The sequence below is a fragment of the Neoarius graeffei genome, chromosome 16 (assembly GCF_027579695.1).
Source record: "Neoarius graeffei isolate fNeoGra1 chromosome 16, fNeoGra1.pri, whole genome shotgun sequence".
NCBI lineage: Eukaryota > Metazoa > Chordata > Actinopteri > Siluriformes > Ariidae > Neoarius > Neoarius graeffei.
Genome location: NC_083584.1, coordinates 31,203,787 through 31,231,272, shown reverse-complemented (window position 1 = coordinate 31,231,272; position 27,486 = coordinate 31,203,787). Strand labels below are relative to the sequence as shown.

The 27,486-nt window shown below is 41.2% G+C and overlaps 1 protein-coding gene across 1 annotated transcript in view; it reads right to left on the bottom strand.

Annotated features, from left to right (window-relative positions):
* The window catches only part of gabbr2 (gamma-aminobutyric acid (GABA) B receptor, 2), a 428,647-nt gene that overhangs the window by 330,339 nt on the left and 70,822 nt on the right, over window positions 1-27,486 (bottom strand). The window contains exon 2 of the mRNA XM_060942775.1: window positions 4,108-4,245. Within this exon, the coding sequence (XP_060798758.1) occupies window positions 4,108-4,245 (138 nt within the window). The remainder of the gene's footprint in view (window positions 1-4,107; window positions 4,246-27,486) is intronic.

Here is a 27,486-nt window from a genome sequence, read left to right as displayed (position 1 = left end):
CAGTTAACAGTATATATAATGTGGTAAAATTTATAAAACTACTTTCACCACCCTTTCATATGGCTTTCATAAATGTTCTTCATTAAACTTGAACTCCTTGACCCATTAACTTTCTAGATGAAACATTTTGTTATCCCCCACCCAAATGAAGTTTGGTGGGGGATATAGAAATGGGTTCCATCTGTCCGGCCATCCGGCTGGCTGGCCAGTCATGTTTTCGTTTCCAGGCCATATCTTTAAAACTACTAAAGATAACTTCATAAAACTTTGTATACATATCAAGCAACATGTGAACTGGTGCCTTTTACTATTTTGGATTTTTGAAAAAAAAAAGTATTTTTCAAATTTTTACATAAAAAATAGATTTTGACTTAGTTTCTAAGAGCAATGTTCGTTTCCAGAGCATATAACCAAAACTATTCATGATACGGATTTGAAACTTGGTATACATGTTAAAGGAGAACTGAAGTCATTTTTAAACTTGCTTTATTTCTTAATTAATGTTATTCAATTACGTTTTTGGTATTAGTAACCTTATATCGTGACTCGTATTGGCAACGAATTGCAATTAAATATTATACTTGTCAGCCTATTCGGTTTTTAGCCATGTTGAATTTAGTTCGTTTGGTCCACAGCAGGTGTTGCTTATCCATGCAATCTTCACAAGACTTGTGCAAGACTTCGAAATGTGAAGTGCCAGCCAGATGTAAGTGCCACCATTTTGAAAACTGTTTTCCAAATGAAATATTGCACAAAAACGAGTTTAAATGACGATTACTGCCTACTTTTTTTCAAACTTTCCTGATTGCTATCAAAACAAACAAAACTTCCGGCTTGATTACATCAGCATTCAAAAGAGGGCGCATGCGTCTTTTGACAACGTTGGCAGATGTTGCTCACTTTGATTTCCGCTGTACGTTTTACTTCCGTCCTACGAAGTCTCGCACAGGGCTCAACGAATCTCGTTTACGGCCATTGCTTTGACATATGGACTGATATATTACATAGCACATTTCAGACACTCAACTTGTTACAGCAGTGACAAAATAGCTGTCAGAAATGCATTCCTATATTTAATAAAATGAGATAAATATCCGGGCGGCACGGTGGTGTAGTGGTTAGCGCTGTCGCCTCACAGCAAGAAGGTCCTGGGTTCGAGCCCCGGGGCCGGCGAGGGCCTTTCTGTGTGGAGTTTGCATGTTCTCCCCGTGTCCGCGTGGGTTTCCTCCGGGTGCTCCGGTTTCCCCCACAGTCCAAAGACATGCAGGTTAGGTTAACTGGTGACTCTAAATTGACCGTAGGTGTGAATGTGAGTGTGAATGGTTGTCTGTGTCTATGTGTTAGCCCTGTGATGACCTGGCGACTTGTCCAGGGTGTACCCCGCCTTTCGCCCGTAGTCAGCTGGGATAGGCTCCAGCTTGCCTGCGACCCTGTAGAAGGATAAAGCGGCTAGAGATAATGAGATGAATGAGATAAATATCCATCCATCCATCCTCTGTAGTCGCTTATCCTGTTCTACAGGGTCGCAGGCAAGCTGGAGCCTATCCCACCTGACTATGGGCAAGAGGCAGGGTATACCCTGGACAAGTTGCCAGGTTATAGGAGATAAATATAATTTTGATAATAAAAAATTTGCCTTCAGTTCTCCTTTAACAAGGTGATGTAGATGTGCCTTTTCATACTAAGAAATTTGAGAAATTTAAATTTTTCATGTTTCCATGGAAACAATTTCAGACTTTGTCTCTCAGGTTAGTCTTAGGGGTAAGTTTTGTTTGAGGAGCAGAACTTGAAAACTATGAGCGGTATGGTCTTGAAAGTTGGTATGTGTGTTGATTAAGTAATGTATGTGTGTCTTTTGATGCTAAGAAATGTGAGAAATTTTAATTTTTAGCTCACCTGGACCAAAGGTCCAGTGGGCTTATGCCATGGGCTGCTGAGGTCAGTGTAAAGAGGTAGGGTTGGTTTCCTGCAGCAGAACTTGAAAAATATGACAAATAATATCTTGAAACTTAGTATATACTTGGTACATAGGGCAGGAGATATAGATGACTCTGTCTTCTTGTTGCTATTTTACACTCTCTCAAATGTACTCCTTAACTAAAAATGCAGGTAGGTTACACTAGTACACAAGCATGATGCTCAGTTTCACTGAGGTTGGAAAATGCTTCTCTGGAAGCATTATCCACCAATGGATCAGGTTCATACAGATTAAAGGTGTGTAATTAGAGCTCTATTCTGCTGAGGTTAGTGGTAGACTAATAAAGATGATAGATTATTGAGACACCATCTTCTTCAATCAAACCAGTCAATCAGGAAACATCTCACTTTATTTTCCATTTGTGTGTTCTTAACCTATATATCAATAATACCCATATACGTGTATGTGTAAAAAACATGGTCCGGTTGGAGTCAAAACACTTTGGATCACTTTCAGGTGGGGTTAAAGGAGAAACACTGGAGAAACCCTTAATTTCAACATCAAAGACTTGTTAAATCCGACTCCAAAGGCTTGAAGATAGACGTGTCTTCTGAGAATGGTGAGCATAAAGCCAACAAAAGCTTTGCAAAAAACCTATGTGAAATTCTTTACCGAAAATGAATTGCCCTTATTTGGAAATGTCTGCTAGCTTTTGACATTTCACATGTTTATCAGTACAAAAGCTAATTCACAGCTTCTGGGGGTGAGATTCAGTCACTACTCTACTTTCACCTCCACGAACAACAATCAAAACTGCATGATATATGCCACAGTGTCAGAACAACTCCCAGCATTACCCCTCCCTGCCAGTAGGGCTCACTGTCTCATGAACACTAGCTCAGTTAGTTATTCAAATGTGGCCACACTTCCTGTTTCTAGCATATATAGAGATCTTGCAGTCACGTGACCAGAAAGTACACAGCTGCCATCTTGTCGGTAAAAAACACCGCTGAATACTGCTGCACTCGTGTACAAAATGGATCAATTTCAACCGACGGACTACACGGCTCATTTTTCTAATGAACAGATAATTAGGTACATGTCTAAAATAAACGACCTACAGATTAGTGACCCTTATCGCTTACCGGACGTAGTTTTCATGACCGTGTCAGTGGATATGGAACTGCCAGAGGTGGAATACCCAGATGTGTATAATTACCTCATTAACTTTCCCTTGCTGTTCAGTGGTGAAGCACTGTGTGCTTATAAAACTCTGGACAGTTATCTTTACAGAAATTCAGGATTTGTCAGCCCCCCTCAGATGTGGCATCTTGTAAACAAGAAAATAACAATCCTCATTGGACGGGTAAGTCATTTAAGTATTACTAGTACTGATACTAGCTATATCAGTAGAATCTAGTATAGCACTGACCAGCCGATTATAGAATAGAATAAGGCAATTCCAGCTGTAATTCCAAATCGTCCGTCTTGTTTACATGGATCTGGCGTTGGAGAGGTAGAGGCTTGGCAGTGGAGATTTGAGTGGCTGTTTTCTGAGCTTAGTCAACAGGCCGGCTCTGCCTGCAGCCTCGCTTTTGCTTCCTCTCCCGACGCCGCCTCCTTCGCCTGCCAGACCCGATAACAATCCATGGAGACCCCGCTGGTCTCACTATCTCATCCGGAATGTTGTGCATGCGTTGGAAATCGCTACAAACCGTCATTTTCTGCTGGAAACCAATGTCCAGTAAGTCCATACGGTTGTAGTGGATATTGAAGTCCGGTACAGATGAGCAACACGCAAAAATACACACAAAAAAACATAAAAAACATGCACAGGTAGGGAGAGCTTGTAGCCACAGCCGTTGTAATAGAATTGTATATAGTAGGGTTTTCCAGAAGAAAAAGCAGAAGTAGAACCAGAATGAAGTAGAAGGTGGAAATGTGGCGTTTGACCGACAAGATCTCTCTCTCTTTTAACCTTATGTATATGGATCCTAAGTCTTCTGAGTGTTACACATAGACCGTGATACTGATGCTGGTAGAATTGCAGCTAAAATGATATGAGCGTTCTCACTGCAGGTCAGCTCTAACCTGGCTGTTGTGCAATGGAAAGCCTGTTGTGGAGATGTTGTAACAAAGTGTCTGACTTTTATTACTGACAACATGAACAAAATATCTACTGGTCTTACCTGCACGAGGTTCCACCCCTCTAATGACTCAGCAATAATAGACGTCACTGATGGACACACTCCTCCAAAGATCATTAAATGTTTGGGACCATAGCAGATTGCGTCGAAGAAGGCCCTTAATCCCTTTGCATTGTCACACTGAAAAGTTGGAGAAAGAAAGACAGGATGAGTCAGGAGGAAAATGACAAAAATAGTCAAAATGATTGGTGATGAATTCTTCTGCTTTGATCTGAACGGTTGTTTGGAATGTGGAATACACATCGTCAGTTCTTGCTTTGCTCATCACTCAGCAGAGTTACACTGACTAACATTCTTTCTACAAAGACAATTAACATGCGCACCAAGATATAATAACTGCATTTTATGTTCGTGATAAACTGTGAAAGATGCATGAGAACAGCATTATATGTAAATCAAAGGATCTCTGTATATTCTTTTTTTTTTTTTTTTTTAAATTTGTCAAACACAATGTTCTGTCCAAGAGAACCAACTCACTGCTGCAGTGTGCAGCCCTTTTTCACATCACCATAGCAACACACCATGGCTCCGAAGAAATGCTTGAGAAAGGAAAAGATGGAGTAAGGTCTATTGATTGCAATATGACTCTCCGACCAGTTTTGGGCTGACTTGCTCTGTTTGTAAAGACATGCAGATCCTGGTAAACCCTTACAAAAAGGTTGATTATTGACTCGACAAAACTAAGACACTTGACATCGAGCTGTAAATCCTGACTTTCAATCTTGCTTTACTTCATTGACCACTAAGGCCATGAAAAAAAGACGGGAGCCGGGGGTGAAGAAATATCAATGCAACATTGCTGCAAACCTGATACACTTTGATGCACTCACAATTCCCCAGGGAAGGGTTGCCTACTAGCTTCGATGTCCTGTCGTATGCTTCCATGCCATTCAAACATCTCGCACCAAATGAACAAATCCATTTTTTCCCCAAAAAATATAGTGGACAACGGTTGGTTCATAAGAGAAGCAGTTGGTTGGTTAATTGGGCCATTCCAAGACAGTTATACCTTGTTTAAACCCACAAATCAGCTTTAAAACAACAGACAACCCCACAAACTAGTATTAAAAGTACCTGTAATAGGCAAGCCCATAAACCAGCTTTAACATAACATGCTAACCCAAAAACTAGCTATATGGCCCATAAATTTAACTTTAAAAACACCCCTTGTTTGAAAGCAACACAGTGTTAAGTCAGTTTATTTGCTTATCAGTTTGGATTTAGTGTTTAAATGAACAAGTAACTTGTGGACTGTTGTTAATGGAGTTAGCATTATAACTAGCTTGCAAACTAGCACGCTAAATAGGCATTATTCTTGTGAGGTTACGTTAATTGTGAAATAAAACCAAAAACTGCAATTCCAAGGGGGCATATTCATGTTTATGTTCATTAATTAGCTTACATTTATAATAGTGGTTACTTCTACCATGTCAAAAATATTTTGAATGGCACAATTTCAATAGCTTTTCCAAACAGGTCCCTCAGAAACATCTACATATACTGTATATAGGACATTGAAAATTGCACATACACTCTCAGAAAATAACGTACATTATTGTACCTTTAGGGTTACAGTGGCTTGTCACTGGGGCAGTACCATCTAAGGTACTTATTTGTACTCTTTATATACTGCTTGGGAACATGTGTATCTTTTTGGCCCTAAAAAAGGTACACATAGTTACCTTGAAGTCCAATAATGAGCCCAATAATGTTTGGATTGTACCTTGGGGGACAGAAATGGACTGCTACTGTACCCCTATTTCTGACAGGGTACAGTCTGTTTGTTCACAGAGTGACAGTCAAAATAATTGGTTTATCCTATCCAGCTATTACATATTCACACACTCATTCATTCCTGGGGCAATTTAGAGTTACTGAACCACCCACATATTTTTGGTATGTGGAAGGAAACCCACACAAACACTAGGAGAACATGCAAAACTCCATACAGATATTAACCTACCCATAAGACCAGCCATAATGTGGTCTTAATAGGTTTAAATTGCCTCTCTCTGCTCAGTTTATACCATTTATTATTTATTGAGACTAATGGGTTGCTTACCGAGAAACAGTCAGAATGCAACCCAAAAAGCCAAAACAGTGTTTGAAGTTACAGGAAAATGCAGTTCTATCTGTATTTGGCCATTGCTCATAAATTTACTTTCTAATTGTCTCAGATTTTTGATATAAAATAAACTTGAAGCAGCATTAACACATACTCCTTGCTGAAATGCAAATGTAGACTGCAGTATGTCAGTTTTGCTAGCTGCAATATAAATACTTTGATGTACTGGATATCAAAACAGCTCTTCATACAGACTGAATTTACTAGGATTATAGTTAACATTGTTGTCTAGAAAAATGTCAATATTAATGTATTACATTTCTATGAAGGACAACTGGCCCCAGCTGATCTCTCATTCAAATGGTACAGATCTGCCACTGCAATAGTTTTCTTATTACATGTTAAAACACCAAGATATTTCTTCATTATACTCAAGCCTGAAATAGAAATACCATCAAGTTACCATTAGTCTTTCCAAAACCACTACATGGGTGTTAAACCATGCTGATAGCCTGTTACCACCAAACACTGAGTGATGACAAGCTATCCATCCTCAAGCACATTAGTCAGGGAGATCAAAAATAGAAATTTCAAATATCCAAGAGGGTATAAAAGGAAATGAAATGAAACACTGCAGAATTGAAATGATGTTCATTTTCATAAATAAGGCTGGCTCTTAAAGCATCTCATTTGCACATTATGTATTCATCTTGTAAAAATAAAATAATAATAATAATAAATAACAATAATAATAATAAAATCAGTGATTGAAGTAAGAAATTGTTGACATGACTTTTTTTTTAAAACCTAAAATCAACATTGTTTTAAACAGTGGCAGTCCATAAACATCCATCCATTATCTGTAGCCACTTATCCTGTTCTACAGGGTCGCAGGCAAGCTGGAGCCTATCCCAGCTGACTATGTGCAAGACGCAGGGTACACCCTGGACAAGTCAGCAGGTCATCACAGGGCTGACACATAGACAAACAACCATTCACACTCACATTCACACCTACGGTCAATTTAGAGTCACCAGTTAACCTAACCTGCATGTCTTTGTACTGTGGGGGAAACCGAAGCACCCGGAGGAAACCCACGCGGACACAGGGAGAACATGCAAACTCCGCACAGAAAGGCCCTCGCCAGCCACTGGGCTCGAACCCAGGACCTTCTTGCTGTGAGGCGACAGCGCTAACCACTACATCACCGTGCCGCCGTCCATAAACAACATTTGTTTAAAAAAAAAAAGTCAGTCATTTTTGTGCTTTGATAAACATACATGCCTATTTTGTTGCAAAAATACAATTGATAAATCATTATAAATAGTTTTACTCATTTTAACAAAGGCACCTCACTATAGCACAGTAAAGATGTACTAGGGAGATCGTTAGAAGTTCTCATCTCGTATGCAGCAGTGTTTTTAACTATAAATACTTGATCATAAATACTTGATCAATTTACACAATGGCAGATTGAATGGATTGGTGAATGTATGAACATCACTGAATGAAACTACTGTTCAAAATCATGATGCTCAGGGCTTAAAAAAAAAGAAAAGAAACACACTATACTACCAGAAGCATGTGAATGCCTGACCATGACATCCATATATACTTGTTGATCATCCTATTCTAAAGGTATAGCATTAATTTTGAGTAACTTGCTACTATAAGACCCTCCACCCTTCTGGAAAGGCTTTCCACTAGATTTTCAGCCACAAGAGCATTGTGTTCAAGATGTACAATTAGGCTAAGTTCAGGGCTCTGTGCAGGGTACTGGAGTGATTTTAAATTAATTTTGGCAAAAAAAAAAAAGTCTTTATGGACGTCTTTTTGCGCAAAGGGGAATTGTAAAGTTTGGACCCATTAGTTTCAGTGAATGGAAATCATAATGCTACAGCATACAAAGACATTCAAGACAGTCAAAATTTTGTGGCAAAGGTTTGAAGACCTGCATATGGGGGACATGGTCAGGTGTCCCCATACTGTAGGTTATATAGTATCAAATCTTTGCCTTTAAGTGTGAATAGCAGTAATGTTCCCCAGGGTAAAAGTGCTGAAAAATCAGTCACTGACTTTCATGGAACTGGGGCAGTATTCATGTAAAGTCTGATGGCATGACAAGAACAAGCCCTGTATTACATATACAACCTGGCATGAAGCTCCACTAGAGTCCAATCAATGAACAAAAAGCATAGTGTTCAAAAGTCTGAATGGATAGCCATACAGTGCTAGCATTTCTCTGAAATGAATAGGCTATTTTGAGTGCTGTCAAACATGTGTGGTCATTTTCCTTGTAAGATGACAAATCCAGAATCAGACTAGTTGGTTTTGACGATGTTGCCATGGAACTCAGCTTTGCAATTTGATCACTAAATGCAGAAGGAGCCAAGGCCAGCATCAACCATGATATTTAGCCATAGTTGGCGCTCACAATCAGAGCTATTAACTGAAAGTTTTTAAGTTATTTTGGGGAGCAAAAACTGATAATATAAACAGTTGTCAATTTTATAGCAGGTTCCAGTACTTGAAGTACATGGACCTGTTTACTTCAATTATCAAAGACTAATAAATTCTGTTAAATAGTATTTCTCAAGGTGGCACGGTGGTGTAGTGGTTAGCGCTGTCGCCTCACAGCAAGAAGGTCCAGGTTCGAGCCCCGTGGCCGGCGAGGGCCTTTCTGTGTGGAGTTTGCATGTTCTCCCCGTGTCCGCGTGGGTTTCCTCCGGGTGCTCCGGTTTCCCCCACAGTCCAAAGACATGCAGGTTAGGTTAACTGGTGACTCTAAATTGACCAAAGGTGTGAGTGTGAATGGTTGTCTGTGTCTATGTGTCAGCCCTGTGATGACCTGGCGACTTGTCCAGGGTGTACCCCGCCTTTCGCCCGTAGTCAGTTGGGATAGGCTCCAGCTTGCCTGCGACCCTGTAGAAGGATAAAGCGGCTAGAGATAATGAGATGAGATGAGTATTTCTCAAGGTGGCACGGTGGTGTAGTGGTTAGCGCTGTCGCCTCACAGCAAGAAGGTCCAGGTTCGAGCCCCATGGCCGGCGAGGGCCTTTCTGTGTGGAGTTTGCATGTTCTCCCCGTGTCCGCGTGGGTTTCCTCCGGGTGCTCCGGTTTCCCCCACAGTCCAAAGACATGCAGGTTAGGTTAACTGGTGACTCTAAATTTACCGTAGGTGTGAATGTGAATGGTTGTCTGTGTCTGTGTGTCAGCCCTGTGATGACCTGGCGACTTGTCCAGGGTGTACCCCGCCTTTCGCCCGTAGTCAGCTGGGATAGGCTCCAGCTTGTCTGCGACCCTGTAGAAGGATAAAGCGGCTAGAGATAATGAGATGAGATGAGTATTTCTCAAATAAGATGACATCATTGTATACCGGTATATACACAGTATAAAGTAACAATTATGATTATGTATTTAAAGTGGTAGTGGGAATAATTCTTAGGTATTAGTCATTGTGTTACCATTTGAATTGAATTTCATCTTAACAATTTGATTGCGCGAAAACAAATTTTTACATGATTTCTCAGACAGCTAAAAATAGCATTAGTATGGGTTAGCTTTCTATGGAAGAAACACTGGACTTGATCAGGGATTCAGAGTTTATGCCCCATCATACTGGGACCTTAAGATTAACAAGGTTTCATCCTGTTTTCTTATAGCGATTCATTCATATACACTACCAGACGTATTAACACACTAAATATTGAATGAAAAAAAAAAAAACCACACACACAGTGGGGCAACAAAAAAGTATTTAGTCAGTCACCAATTGTGCAAGTTCTCCCACTTAAAAGATGAGAGAGGCCTGTAATTTTCATCATAGGTATACCTCAACTATGAGAGACAAAATGAGAAAAAAAGAAAAATCACATTGTCTGATTTTTAAAGAATTTATTTGCAAATTATGGTGGAAAATAAGTATTTGGTCAATAACAAAAGTTCATCTCAATACTTTGTTATATACCCTTTGTTGGCAATGACAGAGGTCAAACGTTTTCTGTAAGTCTTCACAAGGTTTTCACACACTGTTGCTGGTATTTTGGCCCATTCCTCCATGCAGATCTCCTCTAGAGCAGTGATGTTTTGGGGCTGTCGCTGGGCAACACGGACTTTCAACTCCCTCCAAAGATTTTCTATGGGGTTGAGATCTGGAGACTGGCTAGGCCACTCCAGGACCTTGAAATGCTTCTTACGAAGCCACTCCTTCGTTGCCTGGGCGGTGTGTTTGGGATCATTGTCATGCTGAAAGACCCAGCCACGTTTCATCTTCAATGCCCTTGCTGATGGAAGGAGGTTTTCACTCAAAATCTCACGATACATGGCCCCATTCATTCTTTCCTTTACACAGATCGGTCGTCCTGGTCCCTTTGCAGAAAAACAGCCCCAAAACATGATGTTTCCACCCCCATGCTTCACAGTAGGTATGGTGTTCTTTGGATGCAACTCAGCATTCTTTCTCCTCCAAACACAAGAAGTTGAGTTTTTACCAAAAAGTTCTATTTTGGTTTCATCTGACCATATGACATTCTCCCAATCCTCTTCTGGATCATCCAAATGCTCTCTAGCAAACTTCAGACGGGCCTGGACATGTACTGGCTTAAGCAGGGGGACACGTCTGGCACTGCAGGATTTGAGTCCCTGGTGGCGTAGTGTGTTACTGATGGTAGCCTTTGTTACTTTGGTGCCAGCTCTCTGCAGGTCATTCACTAGGTCCCCCCGTGTGGTTCTGGGATTTTTGCTCACCGTTCTTGTGATCATTTTGACCTCACGGGGTGAGATCTTGCATGGAGCCCCAGATCGAGGGAGATTATCAGTGGTTTTGTATGTCTTCCATTTTCTAATAATTGCTCCCACAGTTGATTTCTTCACACCAAGCTGCTTACCTATTGCAGATTCAGTCTTCCCAGCCTGGTGCAGGTCTACAATTTTGTTTCTGGTGTCCTTTGACAGCTCTTTGGTCTTGGCCATAGTGGAGTTTGGAGTGTGACTGTTTGAGGTTGTGGACAGGTGTCTTTTATACTGATAACGAGTTCAAACAGGTGCCATTAATACAGGTAACGAGTGGAGGACAGAGGAGCCTCTTAAAGAAGTAGTTACAGGTCTGCGAGAGCCAGAAATCTTGCTTGTCTGTAGGTGACCAAATACTTATTTTACCAAGGAAATTTACCAATTAATTCATTAAAAATCCTACAATGTGATTTCCTGGATTCTTTCCCCCCATTCTGTCTCTCATAGTTGAAGTGTAGCTATGATGAAAATTACAGGCCTCTCATCTTTTTAAGTGGGAGAACTTGCACAATTGGTGGCTGACTAAATACTTTTTTGCCCCACTGTGTGTGTGTGTGTGTGTGTGTGTGTGTGTGTGTGTGTATATATATATATATATATAAACCCCGATTCCAAAAAAGTTGGGACCCCGATTCCAAAAAAGTTGGGACAAAGTACAAATTGTAAATAAAATCAGAATGCAATAATTTACAAATCTCAAACTGATATTAGACATTTTGAAATTTCATGCCAAATATTGGCTCAATTGAAATTTCATGACAGCAACACATCTCAAAAAAGTTGGGACGGGGGCAATAAGAGGCTGGAAAAGTGAAAAAGGAACAGCTGGAGGACCAAATTGCAACTCTCATCTCATCTCATTATCTCTAGCCGCTTTATCCTTCTACAGGGTCGCAGGCAAGCTGGAGCCTATCCCAGCTGACTACGGGCGAAAGGCGGAGTACACCCTGGACAAGTCGCCAGGTCATCACAGGGCTGACACATAGACACAGACAACCATTCACACTCACATTCACACCTACGGTCAATTTAGAGTCACCAGTTAACCTAACCTGCATGTCTTTGGACTGTGGGGGAAACCGGAGCACCCGGAGGAAACCCACGCGGACACGGGGAGAACATGCAAACTCCGCACAGAAAGGCCCTTGCCGACCCCGGGGCTCGAACCCAGGACCTTCTTGCTGTGAGGTGACAGCGCTAACCACTACACCACTGTGCTGCCCCAAATTGCAACTCATTAGGTCAATTGGCAATAGGTCATTAACATGACTGGGTATAAAAAAGAGCACCTTGGAGTGGCAGCGGCTCTCAGAAGTAAAGATGGGAAGAGGATCACCAATCCCCCTAATTCTGCGCCAACAAATATTGGAGCAATATCAGAAAGGAATTCGACAGTGTAAAATGGCAAAGAGTTTGAACATATCATCATCTACACTGCATAATATCATCAAAAGATTCAGAGAATCTGGAAGAATCTCTGTGCGTAAGGGTCAAGGCCGGAAAACCATACTGGGTGCCCGTGATCTTCGGGCCCTTAGACGGCACTGCATCACATACAGGCATGCTTCTGTATTGGAAATCACAAAATGGGCTCAGGAATATTTCCAGAGAACATTATCTGTGAACACAATTCACCGTGCCATCTGCCGTTGCCAGCTAAAACTCTATAGTTCAAAGAAGAAGCCGTATCTAAATACGATCCAGAAGCGCAGACGTCTTCTCTGGGCCAAGGCTCATTTAAAATGGACTGTGGCAAAGTGGAAAACTGTTCTGTGGTCAGACGAATCAAAATTTGAAGTTCTTTATGGAAATCAGGGACACCGTGTCATTCAGACTAAAGAGGAGAAGGACGACCCAAGTTGTTATCAGCGCTCAGTTCAGAAGCCTGCATCTCTGATGGTATGGGGTTGCATTAGTGCGTGTGGCATGGGCAGCTTACACAGCTGGAAAGACACCATCAATGCTGAAAAGGTATATCCAGGTTCTAGAGCAACATATACTCCCATCCAGATGACGTCTCTTTCAGGGAAGACCTTGCATTTTCCAACACAACAATGCCAAACCACATACTGCATCAATTACAGCATCATGGCTGCGTAGAAGAAGGGTCCGGGTACTGAACTGGCCAGCCTGCAGTCCAGATCTTTCACCCATAGAAAACATTTGGCGCATCATAAAACGGAAGATACGACAAAAAAGACCTAAGACAGTTGAGCAACTAGAATTCTACATTAGACAAGAATGGGTTAACATTCCTATCCCTAAACTTGAGCAACTTGTCTCCTCAGTCCCCAGACGTTTAGACTGTTCTAAAGAGAAAAGGGGATGTCTCACAGTGGTAAACATGGCCTTGTCCCAACTTTTTTGAGATGTGTTGTTGTCACGAAATTTAAAATCACCTAATTTTTTTCTTTAAATGATACATTTTCTCAGTTTAAACATTTGATATGTCATCTATGTTCTATTCTGAATAAAATATGGAATTTTGAAACTTCCACATCATTGCATTCTGTTTTTATTTACGATTTGTACTTTGTCCCAACTTTTTTGGAATCGGGGTTGTATATTAGTCTGAAAGATACTTTGATAAAGTGTATGTTTGGAATTTGTGTCTAAGGCATGGTGAAGTTAATGTACAGGATAAATTTTTTTCCCCGAACCAAACTGGGTTTGTTTTTTTAAACTTAAAGCTTGCTTCTACACTTCCTTATAATTCATATCTACCGCAAACAAGTAGGTGGTGTGGTGGGTAGCACTGTCGCCTCACAGGAAAAAGGTCCTGGGTTCAAGCCCAGCGGCCTTTCTGGGTGGGTTTGAGCCTTTCCTTTCTGTGTGGAGTTTGCATGTTCTCCCCGTGTCTGCGTGGGTTTCCTCCGGGTGCTCCGGTTTCCCCCACAGTCCAAAGACATGCAGTTAGGTTAACATGGGGCGGCCTTGGGCTGAAGTGCCCTTGAGCAAGGTACCTAACCCCTGACTGCTCCCCAGGCGCTCTAGTGTGGCTGCCCACTGCTCTGAGTGTGTGTGTGTGTGTGTTCACTGCTTCAGATGGGTTAAATGCAGAGGATGAATTTCACTGTGCTTGAAGTTTGCATGTGACAAATAAAGGTTTCTTCTTCTCTTGCCCATAGTCAGCTGGGATAGGCTCCAGCTTGCCTGCGACCCTGTAGAACAGGATAAGTAGCTACAGATGGTAGATGGAAGTAGTTTTAATGCAGAACTTAGAAGCAGACAACAAATTTGAGAACTTTTTTTGGGGTGGGCTTCTGGTTAAAGCTAAAATTATTGTCTTTGTTATTATGCTTATAGTACAAAATAAACAAGTGTATTTACATGGTTCTATATGTACAGTATATAAGTTTTCTTAGCATCCTAAATGGGTTCTACTTGGAGCACTCTCTTATAGGGAAACACTGTTGTATAATTCAATATAGAACAACGAAAGGAAGATCTTTAACCCTTTAACCTTTTCTCTACTGCCATATTTAAAGCATCAGCTAGAATGGTATCTAAAACTAGTACAGGATTTATGCATTTTGCATATTGATCACAGCGCAATAACTTTATATGAGCAACAATACTGTGCAAAACTCCACATGTTGCTTACAGTATTTCATAACGTGGCAATTGAATTGGTTATTTAGCTGTTCGGGTCTGGGGGGAAATATGTCTGTGGGAGAACACGTTAATTGCTCAGTTTCACAATAGTGGTACTCAGTGACTTTTAGAAGACAGAAAGCTAAGGATTATTAATGGGATTATTTTCTATATAATCCTTAGTGTCATAAAATTCTTAGGCAGAAAAAAAGGCATTGTGGTTACAAACAGAATAATCAAGGCTATCTAACAAAGACGAAGAGCTTTGTTAAAGGTGGTGAAGGCCGCAGCTGCACCTGTCTCCAGTCAATGGCAAATTACTGCACTCAAATAAGCAACCTGAGGCTCAGAATGAGAGAGAGGCCACAAATGGGGAGCAGCCTGTCACATGCAGTCTGTTTTTCACACAGGGAGTTTGGTAATGGCATGTACAAAATTAGACTAAACAAAAAGGTCAGCACATATGACATGCCAAAAGCTGTCCAGCAAGGAAGAAAAAATAATTACTTTTTTTTGAAAATCAGGCTTTCTGATGAAGACCAAGTTTGCAGAGTATAGTATCCATCCATTATCTGTAGCTGCTTATCCTGTCCTACACGGTCACAGGCAAGCTGGAGCCTATCCCAGCTGACTATGGGCGAGAGGTGGGATACACCCTGGACAAGCCGCCAGGTTCAGAGTATAGTATTGTGATTTTAAATTTATGATGAGTTTCAGTAGAATGGTACGGTATATGTTTATATTTTGTTGAATGTTCTCCAAGATGTTTGTCCTAATACACTTTTTATAATGATGGTGGACATTAAAGAATACAGCTACTTCCTGAGGTACATATTTTTAGATGTATTTGGTACAGGAGATTCCGTGCGTTTTCATTGCTAATTTCCAAACAAGGCACATTTGAAATGTTTACCACCTGGAATTGCATTGTATAGTGGTTTGGAGCTGCTTAATTCCAATCGGGGAGTGCTGATAAAAATTGTAAAGAGTAGTATAGCAGTTCAGGTGGGTAAGTGTAACGGCATGGTGTTCTTTTCACTTACTTCTAACCTGCTTAGGGATGAAATTCATTCAGACTCATTCTCAAATTGGGGTGGCACGGTGGTGTAGTGGTTAGCACTGTTGCCTCACGGCAAGAAGATTCTGAGTTCAAGTCCAAAGCTGATGAGGGCCTTTCTGTATGGAGTTTGCATGTTCTCCCCATGTCTGTGTGGGTTTCCTCCAAAGACATGCAGGTTAGGTTAATTGGTGGCTGTAAATTGACCGTGAGTGTGAATTGTTTGTCAGCTCTGTGATGATTTACCGGTAGTGACTTGTCCAGGGTGAACCCTGCCTCTCACCCTAGTCATAGGGCTCCAGCTGGCCCATAGACAAAGGATAGGCCCTGCACAGGATAAGTGGTTACAGATAATGGATGGATGGGGACTCTCAAATTTTCTGTATACCACTTATTTATAAGCTTGCTATTCTGATATTTAGTGTTCATCTGCAGACTATGTAAAACAGGGATCAACAATCTTAACTGCAAAGGGTCGGTGTGGTTTTCATTCCAACCAAATAGAAGCCACACCTGATTCCATTTGAACCTGGTTTCCAGTGGTATTAGATGTGGCTTCTGATTGTTTGGAATGGAAAAACACCAGAAAATAAACTGAATAATTTAAAAATCTTGATCTCCTTAGTACTCTTTTTACAATAAGCTGATTTTATCTTTTGTACCATTTTGTTGGTTTTGCATCGTCTTTTTTTTTTATTATTTATTTAATTATATATTTTTAGAGGGTAGGGCGGCACGGTGGTGTAGTGGTTAGCGCTGTCGCCTCACAGCAAGAAGGTCCGGGTTCGAGCCCCGTGGCCGGCGAGGGCCTTTCTGTGCGGAGTTTGCATGTTCTCCCCGTGTCCGCATGGGTTTCCTCCGGGTGCTCTGCTTTCCCCCACAGTCCAAAGACATGCAGGTTAGGTTAACTGGTGACTCTAAATTGACCGTAGGTGTGAATGTGAGTGTGAATGGTTGTCTGTGTCTATGTGTCAGCCCTGTGATGACCTGGTGACTTGTCCAGGGTGTACCCCGCCTTTCGCCCGTAGTCAGCTGGGATAGGCTCCAGCTTGCCTGCGACCCTGTAGAAGGACAAAGCGGCTAGAGATAATGAGATGAGATGAGATTTTTGGAGGGTTTTTGGTTCTGGAATTCTTTCCACTTATAAAACAGTTTTGGCAGAAGTCCATACACACAGGCAATACCATTTTGAGCAAGAATAAAAGAAATCTGTCCAAGAGCAGAAGGATTTGTGCTCACAGCTTGAACCATTGTGCTCTCAACATAATGCCATATAGGAAAGGCAGATATGTCGACAAGATTTTTAAAAAACCTTTTAAAAAAATAAAAAGAGGGCCATCACACCCTTAGGTTTACATGGATATGTTATAAATAAGTTTCTTTGTGAGGACTATAATGAGGAATTTCCTTTACAAGTTACATTTCGAGTGAAAAGTAATTTTAAGTGAAACATTTGAATCAGATATAATGTACAATCACACTGACAGCATATTACAATACAAAAGAGCTAGAATAAAGAAAATAAGCGCTCAGTAAATTTCATTTCCATCTTTGCGCTTATAGACTTCAGGAGTCCATTCATGCGAACAAATCAACCTTGATTTTTCGAACCCCAAGACACTCGGCCTGGGCTTTCAGATGTTTGTGAGTGAAATCCACCACTGTGCTTGCTGTTGGGATTTTTGGCATGGAGATATTCACATGTGCAGTGTATGAAACTGAACTGAGTAGCTTTGATGCCCTTTGGTAACATTTGCACAGCAGGCCCCTGAGGCCTGACTGGAAACGCTGCATTGACTAAGCATCAGTGAGGAGATTCAGACTAAACCTTGTGCTATCCAACGAAGCCTAAGACTTTACATAGGCAGACTGACAACTGGCTATAATGAGGTCTTGATCTCAGTGCTCAATACACAAAGATTTGAAAATCCAGTAATCTCTCAATCTGTACATGAATTTCTGCAGGTGTAACAAAAAAAAAATTAAGGACCAAGTATTCTATGTGCAAGGCGTAAAATGAATACCCATGATATATGGATAAAATTTGCCATTGGTGGATAACTGTTAGTTGACTAACTACTTTTCATTTAGGGCACTGCTTTAATGAAGGAAGAAAGGATGGGTGGAAGGTGCATATCCGGTGAAAGATGTCCCTTAGAGTAAGTTTTGAGTTGATAAGCTTAAGAAACTTATGTTGCATTACTAGTAGGTTATGTTACATCTACAAGTAGGTTCAATGACCAACAAGTCTACAATAGTTGGTTAAATTCTTCTTTTTCTTCCCATAGCCAGCAAGGGCTGTAAGGGCACCACTGATGACATTTCCCCCGTTTCCAGTTGAGAGTACACCGTGCGCATTCTGGCTGCCGCTTCTCACCGGAGTTTTTTAATTTAACTTTATTTTCTCTTTTTTCTTTTTTGTGTAGTTTGATGTTTGGTTTTGTTTAAGTGTTTTGTCCACCGGTTGTGGTGTAGCTCCGGTTCCCTCCAGGCCTTGGTTCGCCATGAGTGGTGCCTGTGCTCCTGGCTGTGGACTGCAGTGAGCTCATTGCTCATTTTAACATCGGGGTTGTCCAGCACTCTGTGCAGTGGTACTTTTGTGCTTGGCATGGTGTTCCAAGTGATGTTGCCCGGCGGTGTCGTGGCAGCTGTGCAGGCGGTGTGGGACTTATTTTCGTGCGCCTTTTGGTGGGACTGTGGCTGCTACACCACTGGAATGACATCCTGACCTTTATTTGGTGGACTTTTTTTTCCCCTCCCTTTCCTTATAATTGTAAAGTGACCTGGGGTATTGAGAGAGGCACTATATAAATTTAACTTATTATTTAAATAGTCCATCATTGGGGTGTCTAGGCCATTTAAATTTGGCAGAGCCCATCCCTCTCCAAGCTTGATCAATTAACAATTTAAGCGCGGCACACATGGGCGACTTCTCATCACAAGCATATTGCGATTTTTGGATGCAAGTTTCCCTTCTCGGGTAAGCCCGGTGTACACCGGCGATTTTCCGTTGCTTGGTCGTGCAACTTTTTGACGCAAGTGAAAAATTGCTTCATGTGCGGATATTTGCGATGGCGATATTTTGTTGCTTGCGACAGATTGCAGGTATCAAACGTTTTATATTCTGCGACAAAAAAAAAAAAAATCAATCAGTCACTGACTTGTTAGAGATATCGCTATGTGTGCTTGTCTTTGCAATAATGACGCGATCACCTCCAAAGGCTAAGACAATCCCCACCCATGAAGTAGTCACATGATTTCCACGTGACTTGCATCCCCCTCCCCAAATCGCTTACTGTTCGCAGATAATGCACGCATATAACTACCCGAGAGGGGAAGCTTGCGTCCAAAATTCGCAATACACTTGCGACAAGAAGCCACCTGCATGCACTGGGCTTTAGCGTAGCCAGTTAACCTGGCTGCATGTCTTTGGACTGTGGGGGAAAACATACAAATATGGGGAGAACATGCAAACTCCACACAGAAAGGCTCCTCGTCAGCCGTGAGGTTCAAACTCAGAACTCGCTTGCTGTGAGACAACAGTGCTAACCACCGTGCCACCTAGCTGGCTAAATAACTGATTCATGTGTGGTTTTCCTGCACCAATAGCTTTTTGCCCAACCAGTGGGTAAAAACATAATTCATGATTGCAGACCATTCTCCGTTTTATAAACATAGCATCCAGTTTAGAAAGAATGAAAGCTGCACACACTGATATGCATCCAGTGTCCCAGCAATAATGAATTGTCATATTACAAACATTACATTGTTCCATGAAATTGTTTGAATTACATTTTACAAATTTTAAAACTGGTACCTGGGTTATAATACTAATATGTTAAAGGGTTTTAATATTCTGGCTAGTGAAGATGCCAACTGGCTATAAATTTAGAAAACAACTCACCACAATCTTTAGTGAGCTACAAAATTTATTTTACACCCTGCCTAGAATGAGGTTTTTGTTTTTTTCCTCTGCCAGTTAGTTGGCTCTGATTAAGCGATCACAGCTGGACAGGCAGCAGACCCAGATTATCATCAGATTGCCAAGGACTTACAAAAGATGAGAACCATATATCCCATGATCAGTGCAAATTGGCTGTGAAAGTGCCAAACAGTTCCCTTCTAAACAACTAGGCTTTATAAGGTGACTGCAAAGGTCAAAAAAATGCTTTTACTGCTTTGCAGTGAGACTAGCCATGAGCATAAACATAATCATGCCAGATATGATATGATGACATTAAATGTCAGTAAAGAACACTTAAAACTTAAAACGGTAACACTTAGCTCAGTGTGGGAATATGCAAAAGGAGTACCTGGCTGAAACACACTGTCACAAACTCATCCTCTTGGTCAGTGTTGTGATTCCCAGCAAAACAAAGCCTGATTTCATGTATTTTGTTTTTGGCTCTCCATGTGTTTTTATCATGTCAGGGTTTAGTTTTAGTCCTGTTTCTGCCCAGGTAAAAAAAAAAAAAGGCTTGTACTTAATTTCACAAAATACATGATAAGACTGATGATGCATTGGCACAGCATGGTATACATAGCCAAACTAATCAATGACTAACACAGCACAGGTGACCACAACTGGGAAACAAATCAATGACAGGACAGGGGCAGAGGCAGGACTAAAATAGAAACAAAGGCACAAGGAATATTAAACCAAAACATTTAACCGTTATTCCACAAAATTGAGTTGTAAGACGTGTGGCAATGAGTTGGCTAAAAGCCATGTACGATGAGATTGAGTGGAATAACTGTTTTATTCTATCCACATTCACTGGATTTTGAGAAACAGAGCATTTTTTTTGCAAATTCGATAAATAGAAACTTTATACAAAATCAATTCCACTTGGAATGTAAACAAACCAGCGAAATGACAGTAGAAATTTGTGAAAAATGCTACTATAATAATTTTTGAAAAACAAAAAACGATACGTTCTTACCATCAAATACTTTTATTCCACATTTTGTTGCTTTATTGTATTTTGGGGGGTTTTGTTTTCAAGTAGAGTTTTTTATTTCGTCCTCGGTTGGTTTAGCAACACACATTCTGTTCTTCTTTAGGGTTTTTTGGCAGTTTGGCAAACCAACTTAAAAGTACATTACCACCACCAACTGGGCTGGAGTGTGGAACAGGCGATATTGGGAAGGAAAAAAAACTATATTGTTTTAGCTATTTCTGGTTTTTTAAATACTTGATGATAAATCCACCATTTTGTTTTTCTTTACTCACGTTACATGAACTGATAGCCTAGTAGTAGCATAGCCAATCAGAGCACCTGATTGTTCATATCCTGTGAATATGGATAGAATAAATGGGGATAACCCCCTTCTCAGTGCATGTTGCAGTTCCCAGCACAACAAAAGCCATTTCCATGTCATGCGTTTTGTTTTATGCTCACATTATCAGCTAGGGTTGCCACCTGTGTCTGACAAAAATCCTGGACATTTCGACCATCCAATCGACCTTTTTGCTTGTAAGCAACGGCGCCCTTTGCACATCTAACCCAAGACAAAAATCGCCCTTCTACGCTGAAAGTGTATTGCTCTAATTAGTAAAAATGACGCTTTTGCTAGTTATTTGTTTAGTTAATTGCTTTACATAATAAAGCAGGTCTTCATTATTTTGGTTTATTTCCAACAGTTTTTGGTTGTGGACACCTGGGAGCAGTAGTGGGCACAGGTAAAAGGGGAATACATAATTAAGTTCTGTTTGTTTGCTTATGTGGAATAAAAATAATTTTTCATTGTATCTAAGAATACCTGAATGTAACAGTGTAAGGTGTAGTGTCCAACAGCTTACCTGATTGCTTAGAGTGTGGTGTGTGCTTTGCTTGTGCTTGCCTGTGCCTCTGCTGCTTGCTGCTCTTGGCTAAACAAATACATAGGAGGACATATAACTGATATAACTGGGCACATACAGGAGTATGTACTACACTACACTATTTCATTTAATTCGCCAAAACCTTACCTAATCTTCCATTTATATTTGGTGTTTTTCTTTGCTGCTGCTATGAGTCCTGGCTGATTTTCAATGAATGTCTTGAACTCAGTACAGGACAACTGAAAGTTTAGCCTGACTTGAAGCTCAGCCTTCACCATTGCAACAGAGAGTCTGTTTGTTTCTTTTATCAGTCCAAGCATCCTCCATTGCCCCTTTTCCACCAAAGCAGTTCCAGGGCTGGTTCGGGGCCAGTGCTTAGTTTGGAACCGGGTTTTCTGTTTCCACTGACAAAGAACTGGCTCTGGGGCCAGAAAAACCGGTTCCAGGCTAGCACCAACTCTCTGCTGGGCCAGAGGAAAGAACCGCTTACGTCAGCGGGGGGGCAGAGTTGTTAAGACCAACAACAATAACAAGACCGTGAAAGATCGCCATTTTTAAGCGACGAGAAGCAGCAGCTGTACAAACGTGAAGTCAGCCATCATCATTATTATTGCTGTTGCTGCTTCCGTGTTGTTTTTGCTTTGATATTCGCGCCAAGGTTTATGCAAACGTAGCGCCGTAACTGACGTATACAGCGACGTAATGACGTGGCTCCGCTTACCACGGCGAGCTCGGAAAAGCAAACTGGTTCTCAGCTGGCTCGCAAGTTGAAATACACATTTTGCCCATTATGTACAAAAAACCGGGACATTCAGTGTCCCGGATTTTTATTTTTTTTTTCCGGGACAGACCATGAAAATCCGGGACAATCAGGAAAAACCGGGACAGGTGGCAACACTATTATCAGCATGGTCACAGTCTTATCATGCATTTAGTGTCTTTAAGTACAAACCTTGCTCTTCACATATGAAGTGTTTATACAGAAACTCACAATATGATCAGCATAGTCATGTGAAAATGGATGGAGGACAATAGACTGTATAGTATCTACATAATTAGTGGAAACATAGAGGGATGAGAGGATATGAGGAATGGGCTGAGGAAAGCGAGGTCATTATCAAGTTAATTATTTGTTGGCCTGAGGTCCTCCATTCTCCCCAGGATGCCTCCTCTGGAGAGTCAAGGAGGGAGGCAGGGGTAATTACTACCATTTTGGATAATTGTGGTGATGTAGTGTGTGGTGTAAATTCAGGCCAGGATAACAGGCAGAAATGGGTAAGCAACACTTCCTTGGCTTTGTTTGGCCCTTTGAAGATTTCCATTCCAGCGCGACCTCTAATTCCATCACCCCAACCCTTGACCTGGTCCCCTCCTGCTCTGAGATGCTACAAAAACCTCTTGTGAATTTCCTACGAGCAAATGTATTTCCTTTATCTGTGTGTGTGGCTATGATCACATTGTATGTAGTAACATAAAGCAGCTCAGCATTTAATAATCTTCATTCCATCCTCTTACATGAGAAAAATGATTGAATAATTTTGTGATTAGCCGGTTAATACATTCATTCAACCATTCTGATTTCATTACCACCAATCCTAGCATTGAGAACATCAAGCCGAGAACAGGGCATGAAAATCAGAGCTGGCCAACTCCAGCTTCCAGGCCCTTCTTTGGGAAGGGATTTTCTGTGCTGAGGTGCCAAAGCAGTACAAACACCTGCACAAACTCCTGGGGACTGGATGATACATTGGTTGAATCCTGATCAAGTAAGTGCTATGTACTAAATCCTACAGGAAGGTTACATTCTGTTGGCACTGCTGATCTCTAGCTGTGTTAGGAAGTAATTACTCACAATACCACTCCATTTGTATCATGAAACCCCATTTCACAGGCTTTGTCTCCTCAGTGTCTGTATTTTTCCCATTTATTTCTCATTACACCCACTGATATAATGGAGTCCATTAGGCATTTAGATATTTTCTACACAGAAATATGTACAGCATATTTTCATTATGAAAATCAGTTAACCCTATGATAGAAACATGTTTCTCAAGCAGTACTAGGCATCTTATTGTGAATGCTACAATTCTGGGAGATGATTGATACTACCATGTGTCAAGTGTAAGCTGTGTATTTATAAGATGGACAGTTTCACCAGACTGGACAGATGCATGAGCCAGTGAAAACCTCAGGTCTGCAAGTACATGATGTTTGGAGTAATGGGTGCCATTCATCAAGCTGCCTGCATGGGACACAGGGCAGCACAATGGGCAGACAGCTGAATGGCATGGCTACATTATTGATTGCGCCCATGATGGCCACTGAGCACACTGACGACATTCCCCATCCACATATCACTATAGGATGGACTGTAAGGCTAATACAGGGTTAGTCAAAATTATGTTAACACTAATGGATTATTTTTCTCCTGAATGTGTGGTGTGCCGTGACCGCTGCTGGCGTAATTGGGCCCTACTTTTCTGACACCCCAACAATGACGTCAGATGTCTATTTACAGATGGTGCAGCAGTACGCCATTAATGAACTTCCATTACAGATCTGACTGGCAGGGTATTTCCAACAGGATGGTGCACCGCCGCATTTTGGCCATACTGTTCGTGCTTATCTCGACCACACATTTCCAGGTCGATGGATAGGTCGCGGTGGACCATTGCCGTGGCCTCCACACTCCCCTGATTTGATGCCCTGTGATTTCTGGTTATGGGGTATGGTGAAGGAGCGCATGTATAGCAGGAAAGATCATGATATCAATGACTTCAAGGACAGAATAAGGACTGTGGTATCATCTATTCCCCGTGAAATGTGTGTCCGGGCTTTAAATAGTACTATTGCTCGCTGGTTTTTGTGTGTTGAACACAATGGCGAACAGGTTGAGGCCGTCCTGTAAATCATCTTGCATATATGACGTATGTTTTGTGAATAAAGGGTTTCTACCATTTAAGTGTTAACGTAATTTTGACTAACTAATTGAGCAAACACTCAATTTTTCACTCAATATATCAGACAGTGGTAACCACTGTTAGAAAGTATTAATGCAAGGGTTACAATGTGTTTTTTAATGACATAATGGGACTGATAAGAAAATATGTGCGTGCATGAGACTGACTGGGTCACCACAAGCCACGAGACCAGCTTCAATGTGCTTTGGCACAGATTCTACATGTCTCTGGAATTGTGCTTGAAGAATGAACACCATTCTTCCTAAAGCAATTCCTTCAGTTATTGTTTTGATGATCGTGGTGGAAAGAGCTGTCTAGCATGTTCGTATAAAATCTCTCAGATGTTCAGATGGGTCAACTGTGAAGGCCATAGCAGATGGCTTACATCATTTTCATACTCATCAAAGCATTCAGTGAGCTCTCATGCCCTATCAGTAAGAGCATTGTCATCCTGGATGACACCAATCCCATCAGAAATAATTCATCATAGGGTAAAGGTTATCAGTCAGAAGCAGTGATCCTTCTCTCAAAGATGACTCAAAACATGTCAGGAAAATGCCTCCATAGCATAAAACAGCCATATGAAAGAATGTAATGTCAGGATTAGACTTGGATTTAGCTGCAAAGGGTAAAAAGTTCATCCAGGAATAATCTTCATTTATGACTGACCTAGCACGAGTGGCCTTTCTTTGTTCAAATCTTGTTTGTCGGTTGGCCTCTGCTCCAGTCTTGAGACAGTACAAGAGTTTTTCTCCACACTTTATCAGTGGTGAACATAGTGGTGGTTAACAGATGCAAACCTACAGTGACGAAACCTTGCTCACCGATGCAGTGGAGTGCGAAATTATGCAGAGCCATTGTGGTGTGCACGGCTGGAGAGCCTGTTCAGATGGAGAGCTTTGAGTGCCACTGGCCAGCTTTGATCGTGTGGCACAAAGCCACCAGAACAGAGATTCATCAGTCTGCACGTTTTTACAGCAATTGGAGGAGCTGACAATGAGTTTGAGCAATCACTCATCAATGCACACAGCATGGAACAAACCACTGGCCAGGTGGCTGGATCATGTGTGATAGACACCTGCAAAGGAAATGCCACATGGCTGGTTTATTATTTCATTAACTTACTGCACTGTGGTTACAGGAGAGATTTTTGTCAACCTAGAAGAATTTATTCTGTTTAATGGTTATATCTTTTACATGGATTAAAGCCTCAGGAGCAGCACAATGGTGTAGTGGTTAGCACTGTCGCCTCACAGCAAGAAGGTCCTGGGTTCGAGCCCAGTGGCCGACGAGGGTGTGTCTGTGTGGGTTTCCTCCGGGTGCTCTGGTTTCCCCCAAAGGCATGCAGGTTAGGCTAATTGGTGGCTCTAAATTGACCGTAGATGTGAATGGCTGTCTGTGTGTCAGCCCTGTAATGACCTGGCGACTTGTCCAGGGTGTACCCTGCCTCTCGCCCATAGTTTGCTGGGATATGCTCCAGCTTGCCTGCGACCCTGTAGGACAGGATAAGCGGCTACAGATAATGGATGGATGGATTAAAGCCTCAGAGCAGTATTTAGTGTCACTGGACATCATTTTAGTAAAGATGTGTGTAAATGTTTGCATAAGCCAAACCGAAACTTTCCTGGTTGATTTACAAAAGTTTCACATTCGTGACATACCTCATTTGCAGTTAGTGATAAAAGCACCTGCTAAATGTTTACCAACCTGTAAACAAGATAAAAATAAGCAATTTAAACTCAACAGTATATTCCACATATTAAAATGCAGTAACCATGTCAATTACACTCACTGGCCACTTTTTTAGGAACAGCCATCCACCTGCTGTTTTATGCCGTTCTCTAATCAGCCAATCCCTTGACAGCAGCACAATGCATAAAATCATGCAGATACAAATCAAGAGCTTCAGTTAATGTTCCCTTCAAACATCAGAATGGGAAAAATTGTGATCTCAAAGTGTTACTTTCACTGTGGCATGGGTGTTGGTTTGAGCCAGATGGACTGGTTTGAGTATTTCAGAAACTGTTGATCTCCTAGGGTTTTGGCACACAACAGTCTCTAGAGTTTACACAGAATGGAACAAAAAACACTGAGTGAGCGACAGTTCTGTCGGTGGAAATGCCTTGTTGATAAGAGAGATCAGAGGAAAATAGCCAGATTGGTTCGAGCTGCCAGGCAAGATATAGTAACTCATAGCAACTCTTTACAACCGTGGTGAGCAGAAAAGCATCTCAGCATACAACAGCAGAAGATCACATTGGGTTCCACTCCTGCAAACCAAGACCAGGAATCTTAGAATCAAGAACAAGTGCCTATTAAAGTGGCCTGTGGGTGTATATGATTTGAAATAGATCAAATCGAGGTTTACATTAGTTAGTCTTCTAACTTTACACACTCAGTTGCAGAATTAAAATACAAATATTTCCCCAAATTTCTGTGATTTTCCTGAATACCACATGTACCATACCACACTCATACGAATGATTTACACGTAAACCCATTCATATTCAGCTTGATAAATGAGGCCTGTTGTTTCCATAACAACAAGGAGCATGTAATTCCTGTCAGAAGATAGAAATTAACAAACATGATTTGAGCAGGTTAGTGAAGAGTCGATGTTCTACATTTATGTTTTTAAGCAAGGAATAAAGTATGATGGTGGTGTGATTATTATGGAAAAATAATCAGTGACAGGATGGTGTGATTATTTTCATATAATATCATGCCGCAAAGTGTTTTATTCTTCTTATACCACAGTAATTTGCCAACTATTAAAATTGTAATTTATTAAAAACAAAATATATTGTTCAACTATTTGTAGTTACATTCATACTTCATTTACACGTAGCCGGGTATTTATGAAAACGGGTATCTTCTCCTCCCCGTACTAGAAAATAATTCCGTTTACACAATGCTTAAAAACAGCCAGGGAAGGCTGTCAAAAACATGTCAAACAAATAGAAAGCCAACCAGAGATCTGAAAGCCAAGGAGGAGGGACCGTCAGATCACAATGCTAAAACTCCGTTTTCCCCATAACACGGAGAAAACTCCGTTTTCCACTATTTACAT